Source organism: Pseudophryne corroboree, chromosome 2, assembly GCF_028390025.1.
Source record: "Pseudophryne corroboree isolate aPseCor3 chromosome 2, aPseCor3.hap2, whole genome shotgun sequence".
In the NCBI taxonomy this organism is placed as follows: Eukaryota; Metazoa; Chordata; class Amphibia; order Anura; family Myobatrachidae; genus Pseudophryne; species Pseudophryne corroboree.
The window spans coordinates 33,261,709-33,286,554 of record NC_086445.1 but is presented as its reverse complement, the minus strand read 5'-3'; the positions used below and the strand labels follow the sequence as shown (position 1 = coordinate 33,286,554).

Genomic DNA, 24,846 nt, shown 5'->3' with positions numbered 1-24,846 from the left:
AGTCTTTGCCAAAGGAATTCTAGAAGAGCCAGCCCAGCATTGAAGCAGCATTCTTTGGACATGTGAAACTACGATCAATCTGCAAGTATGGGGAAGGCTTGGGATGGCCCATCATCTGAAGCATACCACGTCTCCTGTAACACACGGTGGAGGCAGTGTGGTGACATGTTCCTGCATGGCTTCCAGTGGCAGCGGGTCACTAGTGTTTATTGATGTGACAGAAGCAGCCGGATGAATTCTGAAGTGTATAGAGAGATACTGTCGGCTTGTATTAAGCCACATTCGGCAAAGTTGAGTGGACGGCGCTTCACATAGATGGACAATGATTTAAACCATACCGCGGAAGCAACCCAGGAGTTTAAGGCAAAGAAATTGAATATTCTGCAATGCCCACCGGATCTCAGCCCGAGCGAGCAGCATCTCCCTTCCAAGACCAGACTAAATGCGGAAAGACCCACTAAGAAACAACAACTGAAGACCTCTGCGGTAAAGACCTGGCAAAGCATAACACAGGTGATGTACATAAGTTTCAGACATCAGGCAGTCATTGCCTGCAAAGGATTCTCAACAGTATTAAAAATGGACATTTCATTTCTGATTGTATTCATTTGTCCAACCACATTCGAGCCCCTGAAAATAGGGGACTGTGTATATAAAAAAAAATAAAAAAAAATATATATATATATATATTTCTCTATCTTTAATGCTGTCCTGATTTATTTACTGCTTTTTTTTTTTGCATCTGTACTGGAGGGCAGACCTACCTCCTGTCTCCAGGTGTGGAAAAAATACTGCAAAGTAAGAATGCTTTCAAAAATAGAAAGCCCTTTGCCTTCAAAACAGCATCAAGTCTTCTAGGTACACTTGCGCACAGTTTTGCAGGAACTCTGCAGGGAGGTTGTTCAAAACATCTTGGAGAACTAACAGATCTTCTGTGGATGTAGGCATGCCCAGATCCTTCAGTCTCTTCATGTAATCCCAGACAGATTTGATGATGTTGAGATCAGGGCTCTGTGGGGGCCATATCATCACTTCCAGGACTCCTTGTTCTTCTTTACGCTGAAGATAGTTCTTAATAACATTGGCTGTATGTTTGGGGTTGGTGTCCTGCTGCAGAATAAATTTGGAGCCAATCAGACGTCTCCCTGATGGTATTGCATGATGGATAAGTACCTGCCTGTATTTTTTGGCATTGAGGACACCATTAATCCTGACCAATTCCCCAACTCTATTTGCTGAAATGTAGGTAATATGTGTCATCTGTCCCCAGCAAATACGAGGGGTGTGCAATAAGATTCCGATGTGCAGTGCATAGGTAGAGTAGACCCAATCTGACTGCCTGGTTGTGAACTGTGATCTCTGACTAAAGTTCTTGTGAAATGTCCGGGCACAGAACTGCATACCACAGAGTCATCATGTTCACTTCCTTCACAAACTCTTAATGGAGCTCAACAGGGACCACTGGAGAACTGCGAGCTGCTTTTGGGGAGGAAGCACTATCCCAAACCACAGAATTTTGGCATGTCCCTGGAAGACCAGGAGTGCTGCGGGCGCCCTTTGTCCACCATCACTGAGGACAACGTAGCTGCAGTGTGGGCCATAGTTGAGTTGGATGCCAGGGTCACTGTGGCTCAGTTAGAGAAGGAGATTAGCTTATCGGGATCCTTTCACTTGATACTCTATGAAAAACTTTTGCCCAAGCAAGGTTTCTGCATGCTGGGTGCCCCATCAGCTGACTTGAGAACAGAAGGAGGATTGGTGCTGCAATATGCTGGCCAGGTTTGATGGCTGTCTCTCAAACACTGATACAGATGTAGCCATGCTCATCTTTCTGTCTTACTGCGATGCGACATGCTGGAACCACTATTCGTAGCCGGCAATCGCTCCATTAATTCCTAAAGTTAGATGAGCATGGCTACATCTGTAGATCATCAGTGGTGATGAATCCTTGATCTACAGTTTCGACCCCAAGACCAAGGCAAGGAAGGTGGCACAGTGGACTCCAGTTGGAGGTGCGCTGCCACAGAAGTCCGATGCGAGTACAGCATGGTCAAGCAGGTGGTGGCTGTTTTTGTGGTTAAGACTGGTCATGTAGCTACCACTCGTGAAGCACTGCACCATCACTGGGGACTGGAATGCCAACCAATTCCTGCTGCAAGTGCTGGAGGCCAATTACAGGCACCGTCCAAGAACTCGCTCTCGTGGTGCCCTTCTCCATCAAAACAATACACCTGCCCACAAGTCCAGGAAAGTGGTGGATTTTCTGGTCCATGAACGCATCCAGGAGCTTGGTCATCCACCATACAGTCCAGACCTGGCCCCTGCGACTTCTTCATGCCAGCTGCTTCACCAAGTGGTTTGAGCGCACGCAACCTTGGCATAGACAACTACTGGCGAATACTTTGAAAAAATGGAATGTTCACTTTATTTGTAAATAAAATACTTTTTTATGCGTCTGTAAACTTCTTACACACACCTTGTATGGTGAAGCTGTCTGCTTGCTCCCTATTGCAGTGCATTAACTTACCCCGAAGAGCAGCCTGGCAGGGGTGGGCATTCAGTGTGCATTACTTGGAGACTCCCAGCTGGGACAGTACAGGGCTGATCAGGTCCTGCACATGTGACTGGAGAGCACAGGATCATCTCTTGATAGTAGTAGCTAGTATCTCTTCTGTTCTTAGCTCAGCAACTTCAGTGTCAACCACAGATCTATAACTTGCAGCAACCCGGTAGTCCAGTCTACTCGGGTCACAGTGGTACTGACACAAACCGTCCCTGGCTTTCCGTGGCCTACAATGAACTTTGGGATCTTGCGTTTCTTCATTGTCTCTTCCTGCTCCGCTTTGCTCTTTCCTGTGCTGTAGACTTACTTAAAAGTAAGAATTGGGTTCTCTCCCAGTCTTCTCTGGTTTAGCTTTTCCATCAAGAACGTAATTCAGATTCCACATCCACCTTCTTCCCAAGTCCTTCCAAGTGTGCTTTGCACAAGCTGCAGAAGTCTGTCTAAGCTGAAAAGCATTGGGGCCCCAGTCTTGGATGTACACACTTACCATCTGCATTGCACGTCACTGTCCATGGAACATATTTGAATTCTCCTTGTCATGGCAAGAAACATGAGAGCTCTCTGATGTCCACTGAATACATCCTGTTTCCAGCCCATTTCCTAATTGAGGTTTTGCGTGGCCGGCTTTGACCTTCTAGCTGTTGGTCATGGTCCTTAAAGCTAAAAGCTTCTCTTTTATAGAATGCAAGGAAGCTTGTGAAATCGAGAACAATGGTAAAAAGCCTGTTATCCAAGGGGCCTTGCGAATCCACTTCTCAAGCTCGCCGTTTGTACTCTGGAGGCTCGTTTCTGGATTATCAATACACTCTGGTCTCCTCTGCTGTTGATGGCCTCCTTGGTGTTCCTTGCCCTCCATTCCCATATGGGGCACAAGTAGGTGTTTTTTAGCAAGGGCAGTAGTTCTCTACAAGTGATCCTGACTCCTTCTGACAGACCCATGTTTGATCATCAGGTACTGGTACTTGTGGGGATGTTCAAGGAGGTTCTTTTTGCGTAGTTCCACATGTATCTCCTTCAGATCACATTGCTGTCTTCAAATCCTATCCAACTATCTCACATGGGAGTTCATGCACCAGAGCTACTAGAGAGACCATTCTTAGTTTTTATCTGACAACTATGGCTATGAGGGATTCCCATCGATGGGGCTGGACTGTGCATCATCATCTTCATTTCGCCCAGGGCACATGGTCTCCTCCGAACTCCAATAAACACATTTGTGCTCAGGGCCATTTGTTAGTCCCCGATCTACTTTAGGGTCAAGGTACAGACAAATGAAATGCCACTATGGTCTCTTGCCTAAATCAGTAGGATACTCGCAGTCTCCAAGCCATGAAGGATATATCTTGTTTTCTGTGATGGGTGAAGATAACTATTAAGTTGTCTATATCCCACTGGGAAGCAGACTTTCTTAACCTAGATGCTGGCAAAGGGTTCCTTCACCTGAAAGGTTTCTAGGATCTCTTGGACCGATCTCAATCACCAGTGATGGATCTGCTGGCACTGCATCTAAATAACAAGTTCCCCCAGTATGGTGCTAGGTCTGAGGACCTGGTGGTGCTTCTAATCCATGAACTGGAGGTCCATTGCTCATGTAGGTTTGTGTACTTTTTTCCCCTTGAACGCTAATTTCTTGGTTCAGACTAGAAGGGGTTTCGGAAGTGTTCATTACTGCCGCTTGGGCAGTAATATGCTGGTTTGGTCAGCATTTTCCCTTTAACCAGATCTTCTGATTCAGGTCCCCCTCTGTGGTCATGGCCTGCAGGAAGTCACTTGAAGGGGATTGCTTTTGAAAACATCAACCGTGGGATTGTGGTCTTATTGTAAAGGTTCTACAGCTGAACTCCTTGTAAGCCCCCTTCATTTGAATAACCTGTGATTTCTACCTTGGAAGTTGGGCCGTTTCCAGTGCTTCCCCTCTTACGGAGGTGGGATAGAACCCAATACGTGTGGCTCTCTACAGCCTTCCAAAGAGCAGGTGTATTATCTCACACGAGACTGAAGTCAAATAGGTAAAATAACCAGCGTATCAAAGGTATATAGAGGTTTCCATAACCATTATAATTAATGTGTGCGCCCAAGAATCGAATACCATGTACTCTTAGAAAAGGTAGTTAGTACAAGCTAATTGCAGCAAGATGATTCCTTGGTGGGGCTTGTAAAGATTACCGTCAGTAAAACATGAGTTATACCCCCCAGGAGTGCGCCTCCTCTTATCTTCTTGCTGGGCCATTTCCAGTGCATTACAGGGAAGGTGGTTTATAACCCAGTAACTGTGGATCTCTACAGCCTCCAAGAAAAAGATTTAACAGTCTGTAAAAAAATAAATACATAAATTCCGTAGGTTCTCGCTAATATTCTGTCAGATGTGATTTGTCCTTTTTTTTTTTTTTTAACATTTTTTTTTTTTCTGTTTTTTTTTTTTTTTCAGGGGTGGACAGACTGGACAAAGACCTCACAATAGGACAGATGCAGGGTAAGCCTCGTACATGTGACCTCTGACAGCTGCTTGTGATTGGCTTAGCAGGTATTTACATTAAGCCGCTGGTAGCAAAGCAGGACATGCTGGTAATTGTAGTTCCAAAATTCTATTTACATATAGGAGGTGATGGACTCTTTTTATGGAGATTGCTGGGTTATTTTAATATGCCCCCTTACCTGCTGTTTATAGGGTCTTTTTGTATTCCATTGCAGGGAAGTTCCAGATGCAGGTTCTCCCACAGTGCGGCCATGCTGTACATGAAGATGCTCCGGATAAAGTAAGAGACCCCCCCCATTCCCTGGGATGTAGTGTAAAACACACACGCCGCTATCTGACAAAAGGTGGGAAGGAGGGGGTCTGTGGAACTGCAGATGTGATGGCGATGCTCTGCACCCAGAGCGTTCTGTGCTTCATCAGTCTGAGCTGTATTTGTGACCACATGGCCCTTGCATACCTCGCCATGCTTCTGTCAATACTGAGGTCTGATGGTGGTGCTGCGTTCTGCTGTTGCTGCGCTCAGAGCCAGGATGTTTCCGAGATTTTGTCTTGTAGCTAGAAGGGGTGGAACTAACTAAGTCTCAAGCTGTGGTTGGCTGGCTTCCACCACCTCATCGCTGGAAAGAACCGATGGTGCTATCAATGGGGAAGCCTTTGATGGATTATCCTAGTCATCATTATTATCCAGTTGTTCGTAGCTCAGACTTATTTTTCAGGCACATCGCACAAATGCTCAATCGTATTGAGATTTGCGTGTGGCCGGGCCCATTATCTTGCTGGAAGAGGCCACTGCCATCAGAAGATACCTTTTCCATAAAGGGGTGCAATTGTTCTGCAACAATGTTTTGTTAGCTGGTGAAGGTCAAAGCAACATCCACATGAGTGCCGGGACCGAAGGCACCAGAAGGTGGGCTGGGATTAGGCACTAGAGGGAGGATTAAGGCTAGGATTAGGCGCTAGGGGGTGGGTTAGACTTTGGATAGGGAAGGTTAGGGTTAGGCACGGGGGAGGGGAGGTGGAGTTAGGATTAGGCATTGGGGGAGGATCAGGGTTAGGCTGCGGAAGGGGATGGTTAAGGTTAGGCATCGGGAGAGTGGGATTAGGGTTAGGCACTAGAGGGAGGATTAAGGTTAGGCCGCGGAAGGGGACAGTTAGGATTAGGCACTAGGGGTGGGTTAGGCTTCAGGAGGGGAAGGTTAGGGGTAGGCACCGGGGGTGGGGGGGGGGGTTAGGATTAGGCACTAAGGGGAGGATTAGGGTTTGGCCGCGGAAGGGGAGATTAGGGTTAGGCACCGGGGTGGAGAAGGTGAGGTTAGGCACTAGGGGAAGATTAGGGTTATGCTGCGGAAGTGTATGGTTAGAGTTAGGCACCAGGGGAGGGTTAGGATTAGGTTTAATAAAAAGCGTAGACCTTTTCTGTGTTGTCCTTTTTACTGTCAATCCACACCATTTATTTTGCCCACTGTAGACCTGAGCAGGGTTTGGTGCATTTTCCATACAAGTACATGGAGATAAGCATTTTTGGTGTCCCAAGCATGTCAAAAATTCTGCCCCCTCTGTCCTGTTTATTACAGACCAGAGAGACTCCATTTTGAATTTTGCAATCTTCATTGAAGTGGGAGACCTTTTAAGATTTAGGAAGGGCAAACTGGCCAATCCGATTAGTGGAAGCGAAAGATTAAAATAGAACCCCAGTCCTTCCAAGCAGTAGAGATGGAGGGGTAGATGTATTATGGGGGCGTAGTGGCGCATTGATGCTGCTTCTCCCCATGTATGAAGGAGGAGATGTGTGGCACATGACAGTGGCCCCTGTTATTATCTGCACTGCTATTTGAGATAGCGTGTCAATGTGCCACCCAGAGTATGAACGGTCAGTGGCACTGATAATTCCGACAACTGCAGCCATCGATTTCCACAGTTGCAGTTCATGTTGCCCCATCACCACAGCAGGGACAGCGCGGTCCCTGGCTGCCGGCTTTGGGAATGTCCTATTGTACAATAAGAACCCTTACATCATCCGCCGGGAATGGACTGACAAAGGAAGCACTAGTGTGGTGGCTCCAAGGGGTTGAGCACTTGTCTCTCCTGATGATACTTCCATACAGTGTTCCAAAGGCATCCACTGTTCCTGAAAAATAACAGCCAGACCCCCACCACAAAGCGGACCAGGTGGCAGGAAAGACCGTCCTATCACCCTGTAGTGAGATTATAGCATCTACTCCCATCACAAAGTGCATAGACTCTGAGAAGGGGAGAGCTTGTAGAGCCTTTTTAGACTCTGCTTCTGATTCCCAACACTTACGCCAGAGAGCGTGCTTGGCTAATATGGCCATAGGTGACATTCTCAGAAGGCTAAAGGCTGTATAAATTACATCCTCTTCCATACGGCAGAGCATCCTTTCCATCTGATCTAGTACATGGTAATAACTCTGCCCTTGAAATTCTAGATTGTAAACCTTCAACTGTTGTGTCCATTTTCTCTAACGTCCTTGAGGATGCTGGGACTCCGTAAGGACCATGGGGAATAGACGGGCTCCGCAGGAGATAGGGCACTTTAAGAAAGCTTTGGATTCTGGGTGTGCACTGGCTCCTCCCTCTATGCCCCTCCTCCAGACCTCAGTTTTACACTGTGCCCAGAGCAAGTTCTCTGCCTGAAAGCATTTTTGTTTGGATTTTTCTTTCTACTTTTTACTACTTTTTTACAGGGAGCACTGCTGGCAACAGGCTTCCTGCATCGAGGGACTGAGGAGAGAGGAGCAGACCTTCTTGTCAAAGATAGGCTCTGCTTCCTCGGCTACTGGACACCATTAGCTCCAGAGGGGGTGAACGCAGGTTCTTACTGGGCGTCCACCCCCGGAGCCGCGCCGCCGTTCTCCTCACAGAGCCAGAAGTACAGAAGTCAGAAGACGTCTCAGGCGGCAGAAGCCATCAGCTTCACTGAGGTAACGCACAGCACTGCAGCTGTGCGTCATTGCTCCACATCACCTCACACACTCCGGTCACTGTAAGGGTGCAAGGCGCAGTGGGGGGGGGCCCTGGGCAGCAATATAAACCTCTGCATGGCAAAAAGACTATATACATGTACAGGTGGGCTCTGTACATGTATATAAAAGAGCCCCTGCCATATTTTACTAAGTTTGAGCGGGACAGAAGCTCGCCGCCGAGGGGGCGGGGCTTCTCCCTCAGCACTCACCAGCGCCATTTTCTCTCCACAGCACTGCTGAGAGGAAGCTCCCCGGACTATACCCTGCTTACACACGGTGAAAGGGTGCTTAAAAGAGAGGGGGGCACATAATTGGCGGTTTACATATTACACAGCGCTGCTGGGGAAAAACATTTTGTGTTGGTCTCCAGGGTTATTGCGCTGGGGTGTGTGCTGGCATACTCTCTCTCTGTCTCTCCAAAGGGCCTTGACAGGGATACTGTCTTCAGAAAAGGGGTTCCCTGTGTGTGTGAAGTGTGTCGGTACGCGTGTGTCGACATGTTTGACGAGGAAGGCTCGCTTACTGTGGAGGGGGAGTGTTTGAATGTCAGGTCGCCGTCAGCAACGCCGACACCGGAATGGGTGGATACGCTGAATGTATTGAATGCAAATGTCAATCTATTGCATAAAAGGTTAGACAAGGCAGAAGCTAGGGATCAGTCAGGTACCCAGTCCATGCCTGTCCCTGTGGCGCCAGGCCCGTCGGGGTCTCAGAAGCGCACCATATCCCAGATCGATGACACAGATACCGACACAGATTCTGACTCTAGTGTCGACTATGAAGATGCAAAATTACAGCCGAAGGTGGCTAAGGGTATACGGTACATGATTATGGCCATTAAAGAGGTTTTGCATATTACTGAGGAACCGCCTGTCCCTGACACGAGGGTACACATGTATAAAGAGAAAAAGCCTGAAGTCACCTTTCCATCATCATTTGAATTAAGTGAATTGTGCGTAAAGGCTTGGGAATCTCAGGATAGGAGACCACAAGTTTCCAAAAGGATTCTTATGGCGTATCCTTTTCCACAAACTGATAGGATACGCTGGGAATCTTCACCAAAAGTGGACAAGGCGCTGACACGCTTGTCCAAAAAGGTGGCACTGCCTTCTCAGGATACGGCTTCCCTCAAGGAACCTGCTGATCGCAGGCAGGAAATTACCTTGAAGCACATTTACACTCACTCCGGTACTATTGCTAGACCGGCTATGGCGTCGGTCTGGGTTTGTAGTGCGGTTGTGGCATGGGCAGATTTCTTATCTACGAAAATTGACACCTTAGATAGGGACGCCATTCAAATGACCATAGAGCATATCAGAGATGCTGCCTTGTATATGAGGGATGCTCAGAGAGACATTTGTTTATTAAGCTCCAGAATAAATGCTATGTCTATTTCTGCCAGGCGACTCCTGTGGACCCGGCAGTGGACGGGAGAGGCCGATTCTAAGCAGCACATGGAGTCCTTGCCGTACAAGGGGGAGGAGTTGTTTGGAGACGGCCTCTCGGACCTTGTCGCTACGGCTGGTAAGTCGAATTTCTTACCTTATGTCCCCCCGCAGCATACTAAGAAGGCACCTCATTATCAAATGCAGTCCTTTCGTTCCAATAAAAATAAGAAGGTGCGGGGATCGTCCTTTGTTACCAGAGGAAAGGCAGGGGTAAGAAGCTGCACACAGCTAGTTCCCAAGAGCAGAAGTCCTCCCCTGCGTCTGCAAAGTCCACCGCATGACGCTGGGGCTTCCCGGGGGGAGGCAGATCTGGTGGGGGCTCGTCTTCGGTTTTTCAGCCATGTCTGGGTTCAATCGCAGGTGGATCCCTGGGCAGTAGAGATTGTTGCTCAGGGATACAGGCTAGAATACAGGCTAGAATTCGAAGACTTGCCTCCTCGCCGGTTTTTCAAATCGGCTCTGCCGACTTCCCCGTCAGAGAGGGAGTCAGTGTTGACAGCAATCCAAAAATTGTATGTTCAACAGGTGATTGTCACAGTTCCTCATCTCCAGCAGGGAGAGGGATATTATTCAACCCTGTTTGTGGTCCTGAAACCGGACGGTTCGGTCAGGCCCATTTTAAACCTGAATTCTCTGAACTTGTACTTGAAAAGGTTCAAGTTCAAAATGGAATCACTCTGGGCGGTCATTGCCAGCCTGGAGGTGGGGGATTGGATGGTGTCCCTGGACATAAAGGATGCATACCTTCATGTTCCAATTTCCCCCCCCCCCCCCCCCCATCAGGCGTTCCTGAGATTTGCAGTGCAGGACTGTCACTACCAATTTCAGACGTTGCCGTTTGGGCTTTCCACGGCCCCGAGGGTTTTCACCAAGGTAATGGCGGAAATGATGGTGCTCCTGCGCAGGCAGGGGGTCACAATTATCCCATACTTGGACGATCTCCTAATAAAGGCGAGATCTCGGGAGAAGTTGCTGGACAGCGTGTCTCTGTCCATGAAGACATTGCAGCTACACGGCTGGATTCTCAATATACCGAAGTCCCAGCTAGTTCCTACAACGCGTCTGACCTTTCTGGGCCTGATCCTAGACACAGACCAGAAAAAGGTTTTTCTTCCGATCGAAAAGGTTTAGGAACTCATGACCATGGTCAGGAACCTATTGAAACCAAAGAAGGTTTCAGTGCATCAGTGCACGCGGGTCCTGGGGAAGATGGTGGCTTCATATGAGGCCATCCCTTTCGGCAGATTCCATGCGAGGACTTTTCAATGGGACCTCTTGGACAAGTGGTCCGGGTCCCATTTACAAATGCATCAAAGGATCACCCTGTCTCCCAGGACCAGGGTATCTCTCCTGTGGTGGCTGAACAGTGCTCACCTTCTAGAGGGTCGCAGGTTCGGCATTCAGGACTGGGTCCTGGTGACCACGGACGCAAGCCTCCGAGGCTGGGGAGCAGTCACACTGGGAAGAAATTTCCAAGGTCTCTGGTCAAATCTAGAGACTTGTCTCCACATCAACGTCCTGGAGTTGAGGGCCATATACAACGCCCTGCGTCAAGCGGAGAACTTACTACGGAGAAGACCGGTTCTGATTCAGTCAGACAATGTCACGGCAGTGGCTCATATAAACCGCCAAGGCGGAACAAGGAGCAGAGTGGCCATGGCAGAAGCGACCAGGATTCTACGCTGGGCGGAAGGCCATGTAAGCGCGCTGTCAGCGGTGTTCATCCCGGGGGTGGACAACTGGGAGGCGGACTTCCTCAGCAGGCACGACCTGCATCCGGGGGAGTGGGGACTTCATCAAGAAGTCTTTGCACAGATCGCGGATCGTGGGGCCTGCCTCAAATAGACATGATGGAGTCCCGTCTCAACAAAAAGCTAAAGCGGTATTGCGCCAGGTCAAGGGACCCTCAGGCGGTAGCGGTAGACGCTCTGGTGACACCTTGGGTGTTCAGATCGGTCTATGTGTTTCCTCCTCTTCCTCTCATACCCAAGGTGTTGAGAATTGTAAGAATAAGCAGGGTCAGAACAATCCTCATTGTTCCAGATTGGCCACGGAGGACTTGGTATCTGGAACTGCAAGAGTTGCTCACAGAAGATCCGTGGCCTCTTCCTCTAAGGCAGGACCTGCTGCAGCAGGGGCCCTGTCTGTTCCAAGACTTACCGCGGCTGCGTTTGACGGCATGGCGGTTGAACGCCTGATTCTAGCGGAAAAAGGAATTCCGGAGGGAGTCATTCCTACCCTGATCAAAGCTAGGAAAGACGTGACGTTGAAACATTATCACCGTATATGGCGGAAATATGTTTCTTGGTGTGAGGCCAGAGCTGCTCCTACGGAGGAGTTCCATTTGGGCCGTCTACTTCACTTCCTTCAAACAGGAGTGACCTTGGGCCTAAAATTAGGGTCCATAAAGGTCCAGATTTCGGCCTTATCCATTTTCTTTCAAAGAGAATTAGCCTCTCTTCCTGAGGTACAGACTTTTGTGAAGGGGGTGCTGCATATTCAGCCTCCCTTTGTGCCTCCGGTGGCGTCTTGGGATCTTAACGTGGTGTTACGTTTCCTCAAGTCACCTTGGTTTGAACCACTTAAAACTGTGGAGTTGAAATACCTCACGTGGAAAGTGGTCATGTTGTTGGCGTTAGCTTCGGCGAGACGTGTTTCAGAATTGGCGGCTTTATCGCATAAAAGCCCATACTTGGTTTTTCACGTGGATAGGGCAGAGTTGAGGACTCGTCCTCACTTTCTGCCAAAAGTGGTCTCATTTTTTCATGTGAACCAACCTATTGTCGTGCCTGTGGCTACAAGGGACTTGGAGGATTCCGAGTCCCTGGATGTAGTCCGGGCTTTGAAGATTTATGTGACCAGAACGGCTCGGATCAGGAAGACTGAAGCTTTGTTTGTTCTGTATGCGGCCAACAAGGTTGGCGCCCCTGCTTCAAAGCAGACTATTGCTCGCTGGATCTGTAACACGATTCAACAGGCGCATTCTACGGCAGGATTGCCATTACCGAAATCGGTTAAGGCCCACTCCACTAGGAAAGTGGTCTCTTCTTGGGCGGCTGCCCGAGGGGTCTCGGCATTACAGTTGTGCCGAGCAGCTACTTGGTCGGGGACAAACACCTTTGCAAAGTTCTATAGGTTTGATACCCTGGCTGAGGAGGACCTCCTGTTTGCTCAATCGGTGCTGCAGAGTCATCCGCACTCTCCCGCCCGTTTGGGAGCTTTGGTATAATCCCCATGGTCCTTACGGAGTCCCAGCATCCTCAAGGACGTTGGAGAAAATAAGATTTTACTTACCGGTAAATCTATTTCTCGTAGTCCGTAGAGGATGTTGGGCGCCCGTCCCAAGTGCGGACTTCTTCTGCATGACTTGTATATAGTTATTGCTTACATAAGGGTTATGTTATAGTTTTCGGTGACACCATGGCTATGTTGTTGTTCATACTGTTAACTGGGTAAGTTTATCTTAAGTTATATGGTGTGATTGGTGTGGCTGGTATGAATCTCGCCCTTAGATTTACAAAAATCCTTCCTCATACTGTCCATCTCCTCTGGGCACCGTTTCCCTAACTGAGGTCTGGAGGAGGGGCATAGTGGGAGGAGCCAGTGCACACCCAGAATCCAAAGCTTTCTTAAAGTGCCCTATCTCCTGCAGAGCCCGTCTATTCCCCATGGTCCTTACGGAGTCCCAGCATCCTCTACGGACTACGAGAAATAGATTTACCGGTAAGTAAAATCTTATTATTCCCCGGCTGTATTGTCCAGGCGGCAGCTGAGAGAAGGCTAACCCCTTTTACTAAAATAGATTTTGCCACATACCGCGCCTCCTATCTGTCCCATCTTTGAAACTAATGTGCGCCAAATGGGGGGATTTTGGTGGATTTAGATAAATGCCCCATGGAAGGGTCCCCACACCATGCAGTGGAGTCTCCCATTTGCCAAAACCCAGTTTGGGAAAAGGATGAGGATAAAATGCCTGGGGTCTTTGAAAAGTTAGATACTTCTTTTTCTCTGACGTCCTAGTGGATGCTGGAAACTCCCAAAGGACCATGGGGAATAGCGGCTCCGCAGGAGACTGGGCACAACTAAAGAAAGCTTTTAGGTCACCTGGTGTGCACTGGCTCCTCCCACTATGACCCTCCTCCAAGCCTCAGTTAGATTTTGTGCCCGGCCGAGGTTGGATGCACACTAGGGGCTCTCCTGAGCTTCTAGAAAGAAAGTATATATTTAGGTTTTTTATTTTACAGTGAGACCTGCTGGCAACAGGCTCACTGCAGCGAGGGACTAAGGGGAGAAGAAGCGAACCTACCTGCTTGCAGCTAGCTTGGGCTTCTTAGGCTACTGGACACCATTAGCTCCAGAGGGACCGACCGCATGGAACTGGCCTTGGTGTTCGGTCCCGGAGCCGCGCCGCCGTCCCCCTTACAGAGCCAGAAGTAAGAAGAGGTCCGGAAAATCGGCGGCAGAAGACATCAGTCTTCACCAAGGTAGCGCACAGCACTGCAGCTGTGCGCCATTGCTCCTCATACACACTTCACACTCCGGTCACTGAGGGTGCAGGGCGCTAGGGGGGGGCGCCCTGAGCAGCAATAAAAAGACCTTGGCTGGCAAAAATACCACAATATATAGCCCCAGAGGCTATATATGTGATAATTACCCCTGCCAGAATCCAGAAAAAAGCGGGAGAATAGTCCGCGAAAAAGGGGCGGAGCTATCTCCTTCAGCACACTGGCGCCATTTCTCCCTCACAGCTCCGCTGGAAGGAAGCTCCCTGGCTCTCCCCTGCAGTCTACACTACAGAAAAGGGTAAAAAAGAGAGGGGGGGCACTACATTTAGGCGCAGTATATATAACAGCAGCTATAGGGGACATAATTCAGTTAGTCCCTGCATTATATAGCGCTCTGGTGTGTGCTGGCATACTCTCACTCTGTCTCCCCAAAGGGCTTTTGTGGGTCCTGTCCTCTGTTAGAGCATTCCCTGTGTGTGTGCGGTGTGTCGGTACGGCTGTGTCGACATGTTTGATGAGGATAATGATGTGGAGGCGGAGCAGATGCATATAGAAGGGATGTCACCCCCTGCGGGGCAGACACCTGAGTGGATGGACTTATGGAAGGAATTGCGTGCACGCGTCGACTCCTTACACAAAAAATTTGACGACATGCCAAATGCGGGACAGCCGGCTTCTCAGCTCGTGCCTGTCCAGGTGTCTCAAAGGCCTGCGGGGGCTCTAAAACGCCCGCTACCTCAGATGGCAGACGCGGATGTCGACACGGATACTGACACCAGTGTCGACGACGATGAGACTAGTCTAATGTCCACTAAGGCCATTCGTTGCATGATTGAAGCAATGAAAGAGGTGTTACAAATTTCTGATATAAACCCAGGTACCACTAAAAAGGGTATTATGTTTGGGGAGAAAAAACTACCCGTAGTCTTTCCCCCATCAGAAGAATTAAATGAAGTGTGTGAAGAAGCGTGGGCTTTCCCTGATAAAAGATTGGTAATCTCTAAGAAGTTACTAATGGCGTTCCCTTTCCCGCCAGAGGATAGGTCACGTTGGGAGACACCACCTAGGGTGGATAAAGCGCTCACACGTTTGTCTAAAAAGGTGGCACTACCGTCTCCGGATACGGCCGCCCTCAAGGAACCTGCTGATAGAAAGCAGGAGGCTATCCTGAAGTCTGTATATACACACTCAGGCATTATACTTAGACCTGCTATTGCGTCAGCATGGATGTGCAGTGCTGCCGCTGCGTGGTCAGATTCCCTGTCAGAAAATATTGACACCCTAGACAGGGACACTATTCTACTAACCATAGAGCATATAAAAGACTCAGTCTTATACATGAGAGATGCACAGAGGGAGATCTGCCGGCTGGCATCTAAAATAAGTGCACTGTCCATTTCTGCTAGGAGAGGCTTATGGACTCGCCAGTGGACAGGGGATGCAGATTCAAAAAGGCACATGGAAGTTTTGCCTTATAAGGGTGAGGAGTTATTCGGGGATGGTCTCTCGGACCTAGTTTCCACAGCAACTGCTGGGAAGTCAGCATTTTTACCCCATGTTCCCTCACAGCCTAAAAAGGCGCCGTTTTATCAGGTACAGTCCTTTCGGACTCAGAAAAACAGGCGTGGAAAAGGCGGGTCCTTTCTGTCCAGAGGCAGAGGTAGGGGAAAAAGGCTGCAACAAACAGCAGGTTCCCAGGAGCAAAAGTCCTCCCCCGCTTCTTCCAAGTCCGCCGCATGACGGTGGGGCTCCACAGGCGGAGCCAGGTACGGTGGGGGGCCGCCTCAAAAATTTCAGCGATCAGTGGGCTCGCTCACAGGTGGATCCCTGGATCCTGCAAATAGTATCTCAAGGGTACAAACTGGAATTCGAGGCGTCCCCACCCCACCGGTTCCTAAAATCTGCCTTGCCGACAACTCCCTCAGGCAGGGAGGCTGTGCTAGAGGCAATTCACAAGCTGTATTCCCAGCAGGTGATAGTCAAGGTGCCCCTACTTCAACAAGGACGGGGTTACTATTCCACACTGGTTGTGGTACCGAAACCGGACGGTTCGGTGAGACCTATTTTAAATTTGAAATCCTTGAACACATACATAAAAAAATTCAAGTTCAAGATGGAATCGCTCAGGGCGGTTATTGCAAGCCTGGACGAGGGGGATTACATGGTATCCCTGGACATCAAGGATGCTTACCTGCATGTCCCCATTTACTATCCTCACCAGGAGTACCTCAGATTTGTGGTACAGGATTGCCATTACCAATTCCAGACGCTGCCGTTTAGACTCTCCACGGCACCGAGGGTGTTTACCAAAGTAATGGCGGAAATGATGATACTCCTTCGAAGAAAGGGAGTTTTAATTATCCCGTACTTGGACGATCTCCTAATAAAGGCGAGGTCCAAGGAGCAGTTGTTGGTGGGAGTAGAACTATCTCAGGAGGTGCTATACCAGCACGGTTGGATTCTGAATATTCCAAATCACAGCTGGTTCCGACGACACGTCTACTGTTCCTGGGTATGATCTTGGACACAGTCCAGAAAAAAGTGTTTCTCCCGGAGGAGAAAGCCAAGGAGCTGTCATCTCTAGTCAGAGACCTCCTGAAACCGAAACAGGTATCGGTGCATCACTGCACGCGGGTCCTGGGAAAGATGGTGGCTTCTTACGAAGCAATTCCTTTCGGCAGGTTCCATGCCAGAATCTTTCAGTGGGACCTGTTGGACCAGTGGTCCGGATCGCATCTTCAGATGCATCGCCTGATAACCCTGTCTCCGAGAACCAGGGTGTCTCTGCTGTGGTGGCTGCGGAGTGCCCATCTTCTAGAGGGCCGCAGATTCGGCATAAAGGACTGGGTCCTGGTGACCACGGATGCCAGCCTTCGGGGCTGGGGGGCAGTCACACAGGGAAGAAACTTCCAAGGACTATGGTCGAGTCAGGAGACTTCCCTACACATAAATATTCTGGAACTAAGGGCCATTTACAACGCCCTAAGTCAGGCAAGGCCTCTGCTTCAAAACCAGCCGGTGCTGATCCAATCAGACAACATCACGGCAGTCGCCCATGTAAATCGACAGGGCGGCACAAGAAGCAGGATGGCAATGGCAGAAGCCACAAGGATTCTCCGATGGGCGGAAAATCACGTACTAGCACTGTCAGCAGTGTTCATTCCGGGAGTGGACAACTGGGAAGCAGACTTTCTCACCAGGCACGACCTCCACCCGGGAGAGTGGGGACTTCATCCAGAAGTCTTCACGCTGATTGTAAATCGATGGGAACGTCCACAAGTGGACATGATGGCGTCCCGCCTAAACAAAAAACTAGAGAGATATTGCGCCAGGTCAAGGGACCCTCAGGCGATAGCTGTGGACGCTTTGGTGACACCGTGGGTGTACCAGTCAGTTTATGTGTTCCCTCCTCTACCTCTCATACCAAGGGTACTGAGAATAATGAGAAAACGAGGAGTAAGAACAATACTCGTGGTTCCGGATTGGCCAAGACGAGCGTGGTACCCGGAACTTCAAGAGATGATCTCAGAGGACCCATGGCCTCTGCCGCTCAGACAGGACCTGCTGCAGCAGGGGCCCTGTCTGTTCCAAGACTTACCGCGGCTGCGTTTGACGGCATGGCGGTTGAACACCGGATCCTGAAGGAAAAGGGCATTCCGGAGGAAGTCATTCCTACGCTGATTAAAGCCAGGAAAGATGTAACTGCAAAGCATTATCACCGCATATGGCGGAAATATGTTGCTTGGTGTGAGGCCAAAAAGGCCCCAACAGAGGAGTTTCAACTAGGTCGATTTCTGCATTTCCTACAAGCAGGAGTGACTATATGCCTGAAATTAGGCTCCATTAAGGTACAGATCTCGGCTCTGTCGATTTTCTTCCAGAAAGAACTGGCTTCATTGCCTGAAGTTCAGACGTTTTTGAAGGGAGTGCTGCATATTCAGCCCCCGTTTGTGCCTCCAGTGGCACCTTGGGATCTCAACGTGGTGTTGAGTTTCTTAAAATCACATTGGTTTGAGCCACTTAAAACCGTGGATCTAAAATATCTCACGTGGAAAGTGGTCATGTTATTGGCCTTGGCTTCGGCCAGGCGTGTGTCAGAATTGGCGGCTTTGTCATGTAAAAGCCCTTATCTGATTTTCCATATGGATAGGGCAGAATTGAGGAATCGTCCTCAGTTTCTCCCTAAGGTGGTATCAGCTTTTCACTTGAACCAACCTATTGTGGTGCCTGTGGCTACTAGGGACTTGGAGGATTCCAAGTTGCTGGACGTAGTCAGGGCCTTGAAAATTTATGTTTCCAGGACGGCTGGAGTCAGGAAAACTGACTCGCTATTTATCCTGTATGCACCCAACAAGCTGGGTGCTCCTGCTTCTAAGCAGACTATTGCTCGCTGGATTTGTAGCACAATTCAGCAGGCGCATTCTGCGGCTGGACTGCCGCATCCTAAATCAGTAAAAGCCCATTCCACAAGGAAGGTGGGCTCATCTTGGGCGGCTGCCCGAGGGGTCTCGGCTTTACAACTTTGCCGAGCTGCTACTTGGTCAGGGGCAAACACGTTTGCAAAATTCTACAGATTTGATACCCTGGCTGAGGAGGACCTTGAGTTCTCTCATTCGGTGCTGCAGAGTCATCCGCACTCTCCCGCCCGTTTGGGAGCTTTGGTATAATCCCCATGGTCCTTTCGGAGTTCCCAGCATCCACTAGGACGTCAGAGAAAATAAGATTTTACTCACCGGTAAATCTATTTCTCGTAGTCCGTAGTGGATGCTGGGCGCCCGTCCCAAGTGCGGATTGTCTGCAATACTTGTACATAGTTACTGTTAACTAAAGGGTTATTGTTGAGCCATCTGTTGAGAGGCTCAGTTGTTTTCATACTGTTAAACTGGGTATTGTATCACGAGTTATACAGTGTGATTGGTGTGGCTGGTAAGAGTCTTACCCGAAATTCAAAATCCTTCCTTATTATGTCAGCTCGTCCGGGCACAGTGTCCTAACTGAGGCTTGGAGGAGGGTCATAGTGGGAGGAGCCAGTGCACACCAGGTGACCTAAAAGCTTTCTTTAGTTGTGCCCAGTCTCCTGCGGAGCCGCTATTCCCCATGGTCCTTTCGGAGTTCCCAGCATCCACTACGGACTACGAGAAATAGATTTACCGGTGAGTAAAATCTTATTTTTTTATTTTTTTTCTGCAATAGAAACCCCTGTCAGTTCAGGGTCTTGAAAATGAAGGGCCAGTCAGATAACCATTATCCGGTCATCAACTCCTGCTTAGCGGAAGAATATTCCTGCTAACCTTCAGAGTCCTCTAGGGCCTCCTCACCCCGTACCCCAGTCAGATCTAGAATCACTTTGGAGATGAATCCGCACAGAAGCGGGGTGTTGGCATGACTTAGAGTACGAGGCCTTACATAAGCGGCCTAGTGATGATGCCGTTAAGGCAAAACCCCTGCATGGATGTAACCAACTGGGGCTCAGACCGGAGGGTGGGATGAGGTGTAGGGTTGAGGCAGTCCTGTAAACGGAGGTCATTTCTGAAAAAGTAGGAGGAGTTCCCAGAAAACTAGGGTGCATAGCAAACCTGCCTCTTTAATTTCAAAAGTATTTCCAGGATCAGACCCTTTCTAAACCAGGATGCCACTAAAACCATTATCCACTCACTGGTCATCTCCAGACTGGACTACTGTAATCTCCTCCTGACTGGCATCCCTGACAAATACCTCTCTCCACTCCAATCTATCCTCAATGCTGCTGCCCGGCTCATCTTCCTCACCAACGCACTACGTCCACCTCCCCTCTCCTACAAGCCCTCCTCTGGCTTCCCTTCCCTTCAGAATCCAATTCAAGCTTCTCATACTCACAAAGCCTTCACCCACTCCTCTCCCATTTACACCTCTGACCTTATCTCCCTTTGCACTCCTGCCCGCTCCCCTCGCTCTGTTAATGCGCACTGCCTTTCCTGCCAGCTTATTACCTCCTCCCACTCCTACCTCCAAGATTTCTCCTGTGCTGCTCCCTTTCTCTAGAATTCCCTACCTCTCCACCTCTCGACAAAACTTCAAACGTGCTCTCAAGACCCACTTCTTTACCAAACCCAGACGTCTCTCATCCTAACCCCTCTGTGGGCCACGCTCACTTTCTACCCCATATGTGTCACCCCTGTCTGTGTGCCCCTCCCCTTTAGAATGTAAGGTCTCGCTTACTTAAACCATCCTCGACGGCACCAAATCCCGCTGTTTCCTCCGCATCCGGTGAACTGCCACCAGCCAGCAGTGGCTCTAGGCTGACCACCCATTGCTGCATTTCTGCCTGACCTTTAGAGCAGGGGTAATACACAATAGGTTTTCCTGATTTGGTCCTGTCCCTCTCATAGTGTGAGGCACTACAGGCATATCTGCAAAAAGCTGAGAAACACCGTGTGCATCCCCACATACAAGGGCCAGAAGAGCAACACTGGCCCTGAGCAAGAAGTGGAGGGGAATGGTAATGTGTCCAGTGCAAGAAGAGTACATGCCTGTGTTACACTCTGGCAGCCAGCAGAGGGCAGTAACGAGCTGCATATAAATGCAGGTAAAGCCTTCGAAAATAAGAACTCTCCTCACTGATATTGTGTGTGAAGATGCAGACCCATTTTGCAGTTACCTCTTTATTGCAGCTACGTTGGCCTGCGATAGCCTAGTCAGTCCTCTAACAAACCCGTAACCATGACACAATAAGAACTTAGTAATTTGGTGTTTAAGAATAGTCATCATTTATAAAGAGCAGATAGGAAAGGAGGACGGCCAGATCAGCATCATACTCTCTGGCCCTACAATCCTGCAGACCTGCAGAGGCCTCAGAAGGTGACGTAGAAGGGATAGCTTTCTGCCCTTGGTGTATAGCTTCAATGGTTCCCTCAGCTCTTTTATACTGTTCCTAACAACAAAGGCTGGGAAGGAATATCGGCCATCCCTCTCTGAGAGGGTCTGACATGCTTGCTCGCCTTCCTGCTTACATCATTTTTATCAGCACACGGTTTTATTATATAGATGATGTGTAGACAGAAAATGTGCATGCTGGTCTGATACAATGTAAATGTTCAGTGTTATGTAACTTAGCAACGCATTTTAGTTCTATGGGCCTAATTCAGAGTTGATCGCAGCAGCACATTTGTTAGCTAATGGCCAAAACCATGTGCACTGCTGGTGGGGCAGATGTAACATGTGCAGAGAGAGTTAGATTTGGGTGGGGTGTGTTCAAACTGAAATCTAAATTGCAGTGTAAAAATAAAGCAGCCAGTATTTACCCTGCACAGAAACAATATAACCCACACAAATCTAACTCTCTCTGCACATGTTACATCTGCCCCACCTGCAGTGCACATGGTATTGCCCGTTAGCTGACAATCTTGCTGCTGTGATCAGGTCTGAATTAGGCCCTATGTTTGTGTGAAGACTGTATAGTGCCTTAGTAAAGCAGCTTAATCTCTACTGGGGTGATTCAAATGTTTTAACGGGCTTCCGTCAGAGCAATTCAATTGCGCCCATCACTATAAAAGTGCCCAAATTTACAGGGTTTAGCCACGAATAGAGACTAAACCTAGTCCTAGTTAGGGCGCTGCCCAGAGCAGAGAGTGTTGGCACATTTCAGCTCGCCACCTCAGGAGGCTGTGAGCTGAAATGTGTGTCCTTCCCGCTGCATGCGCACCCAAACGGAACAGACAATTGAATTGCACCGTAGGGTGCCATCTAGTGGTAGTTGGGGAGAAAAATAATTAATTCCCCCCTACAGATCATATCACCACCATGTGCAGTTATAAAGCTATGTATGTAAGTATGGACAGTCCTATTGTCAGACGTTGATGGAATCTCTTCTCCTGTCCAGGTCGCTGAAGCTGTTGCCACGTTCTTAGTGCGTCATCAATTTGCAGAACCAGTTGGGGGCTTTCAGTGGTAAGAACATAATATAACAAATCCTTCTATATATTTCTATATGTGTCCTCCGATGCCCAGCCTCAATACACAGTGCTGCGAGACACCTGGCACAAGGAATCCTCGCTACGTCTTATCCGCACCGCAGAGGCAGCAGTCCTCTCAGTCTGTACCAGAGACAGCGGCTGCTACTTTTACCCTTTTACCGCACACGAATTGGTTTTAAAAACGTTAAAAGTGAGAAAAGTCCGCAGCTGCTGCATCAGAGAAATTCTCATACAGATTCAGACTGTCGTACACAGATGTACAAGTGTCGTATATCAAATTCATTAGTGCAGTCTTGTGAAGTGACCTCAGTTCTCTCCTCTTTTGTCAAAGCCATCTAGAGTTACCTGCTACAAAAAAAGTGTTGTAACTTTTGAACCATAACTGCTATATCAAATCTGTTTGCAGCAATAAACTTTTCAGCAAATTCTGCTGTTTGACATGTTACACGACCCCCTTTCCATTTGAAAAAACGGACTTAGATTCAAGATGGCCGATTTCAAGATGGCGCCCATGTTCGGTACATAACCTAAAAGATAGCCCACCTCACCCATACCTTACTGGAGTATTCAGTTTTCCCATTTCCCGCACAGTTTTTGAAACAAAAAGGGTACTGCGACTTTTGAATCACCCTTTATTATGCCATAAAAAGTCATGAAGTGAATAAAATAAGTTTATGTTTTAGGGAAACATTTGCTAAAGTTACAGTGCTGTATTGTATTTACTCTCCATCTTCTATACATCTAAGAGGTCTGCAGATTATAAGTGGATATTGAAACCGCCTTCAGCCAATCAAATGATGGTGTTCACAGCAACAGAGAAAGCGCTGACTTTGTTGACTACATATGTGTCAGTGAGGACAGGGCTGCATGTGACAGGGGCAGTGACATGATGTGAGGAGGGGAATGGAGGCAGCAAGAAGCCACAGACTGAGAGTTATATAGTGGAAGGAGCAGGGTCCCCAGCAGCACAGAGTATATCAGGAGATGAGGGATGTGTCAGTGATGATAGGGCTGCATGTGACAGGGGCAGTGACATGATGTGAGGAGGGGAATGGAGGCAGCAGGAAGCTACGGACTGAGTTATATAGTGGAAGGAGCAGGGTGCCCCAGCAGCACAGAGTATATCAGGAGATGAGTGATGTGTCAGTGATGATAGGGCTGCATATGACAGGGGCAGTGACATGATTTGAGGAGGGGAATGGAGGCAGCAGAAAGCCCCAGACTGAGAGTTTTCTAGTGGGAGGAGCAGGGTCCCCAGCAGCACAGAGTATATCAGGAGATGAGTGATGTGTCAGTGAGGACAGGGCTGCATGTGACAGGGGCAGTGACATGATGTGAGGAGGGGAATGGAGGCAGCAGGAAGCTACTGACTGAGAGTTGTATAGTGGAAGGAGCAGGGTGCCCCAGCAGCACAGAGTATATCAGGAGATGAGTGATGTGTCAGTGAGGACAGGGCTGCATGTGACAGGGGCAGTGACATGATGTGAGGAGGAGAATGGAGGCAGCAGGAAGCTACTGACTGAGAGTTATATAGTGGGAGGAGCATGGTCCCCAGCAGCACAGAGTATATCAGGAGATGAGTGATTTGACAGTGAGGACAGGGCTGCATGTGACATGATGTGAGGAGGGGAATGGAGGCAGCAGGAAGCTACTGACTAAGAGTTATATAGTGGGAGGAGCAGGGTCCCCGAGCAGTGCAGAATAATATAAGGCTGTTCTGCAGGAATACAGTGGTGTGAAACACTATGTATCTGAAATGTCATTTATAAACCTGACTTGCTGTCTTTCAGCGTGTTCCCGACCTGTTAGTAGCCTGCAGTCTGTGTGCACAGAGTCATCATGTAAATATTCTGCTCCAGATGCTGACGTGATGTTGCTGGTTTGCTACGTGAACCCTGGCACAGCGGAGAGATGCCGGTGTCCTCTGTCCGTACACGCAAATCAATATAGCAGCCACGTGTCCATGTTTAGTTTTTATTTTCTGACTGGGTTTCCACCCGCGCTGTATGTGAGCACACAGGCACCACGCAGCTGGACCTCGGAGAGCTGCCAATCCGCTTCCTCTGAAGTGACGAATAACTGCGCCGGATACTCGTCCAGCTTCCAGACAGTATTCCTTACGCTGACTACGTTCCGGAGCGGAGCCCCCCGTCTGGTGAGAGAGGAAGCGCGAGCTGTATAAATATCCGCTCTAGGCCAGCGTTAGTCTCCTGATCTGCATTCGCATCAAAGCTTAATGAAGTCCTAGCACAATAAGCGCCGGACAGCGGAGTATTGCCCAGCAGTGTTCTGGACCGAGGGGATCGCAGGCTCCTCCCGCAGAGCAATACTATGTGGTGTTCAAGTTTTTCCTTTCTATTTTTTTTAATGTACTGTAATATTTAAAAAAATAATAATAAAAGTGAGCGTCATTGGCCGCAATTCTCTGTATGGCCCTCACCTTTGGGAAGCTGTGGTACTTTCTGTTGAATGCAGTGAGCGCCGCCCTGCTGGAGGACCTGGTCCAAGTCTCCACCTGTGCCTGGAGTAGCTGCTGGTGTGTCCTGGGGTTCTGCAGTTTAGCACAATGTGAGTAGGTGGGCCTCTGTCTGCTACAAACGCCTATAGTGCACAGCACCGTGCGGCGGGGTTATTCTGTGGTGTACAGCAGGTTTCTATGATGTTCTAGAATAGAGAAACCAGTCAGTATAGGTAATAAACTCCAGTACCAGCTGTATAAACGGGAAGGGATAATGCCAAATCCTGGAAAAACTGTATGTCCTCATTGACTTGTTTGGGGTGAGTTCTTTCCCACAAACGCCTCTTTATCAGAATTCCTATCGCCAGGAACGTTTTCTGTCTTTCCCCATTACTTTAGATGCTGCCAGCTCTGTGCCACCTACACTCCCAACATGCCGACTTATAGTCGTCTGCTGCTG

The 24,846-nt window shown here is 48.9% G+C and overlaps 1 protein-coding gene across 1 annotated transcript in view; it reads left to right on the top strand.

The window, feature by feature from the left end:
- The window catches only part of PPME1 (protein phosphatase methylesterase 1), a 56,675-nt gene extending 32,298 nt beyond the window's left edge, over window positions 1-24,377 (top strand). The window contains exons 12-15 of the mRNA XM_063950987.1: window positions 4,992-5,036; window positions 5,255-5,319; window positions 21,835-21,902; window positions 23,719-24,377. Of these exons, the coding sequence (XP_063807057.1) occupies window positions 4,992-5,036; window positions 5,255-5,319; window positions 21,835-21,902; window positions 23,719-23,737 (197 nt within the window). The 3' untranslated portion in view covers window positions 23,738-24,377. The remainder of the gene's footprint in view (window positions 1-4,991; window positions 5,037-5,254; window positions 5,320-21,834; window positions 21,903-23,718) is intronic.
- Window positions 24,378-24,846: the final 469 nt, after the last annotated feature.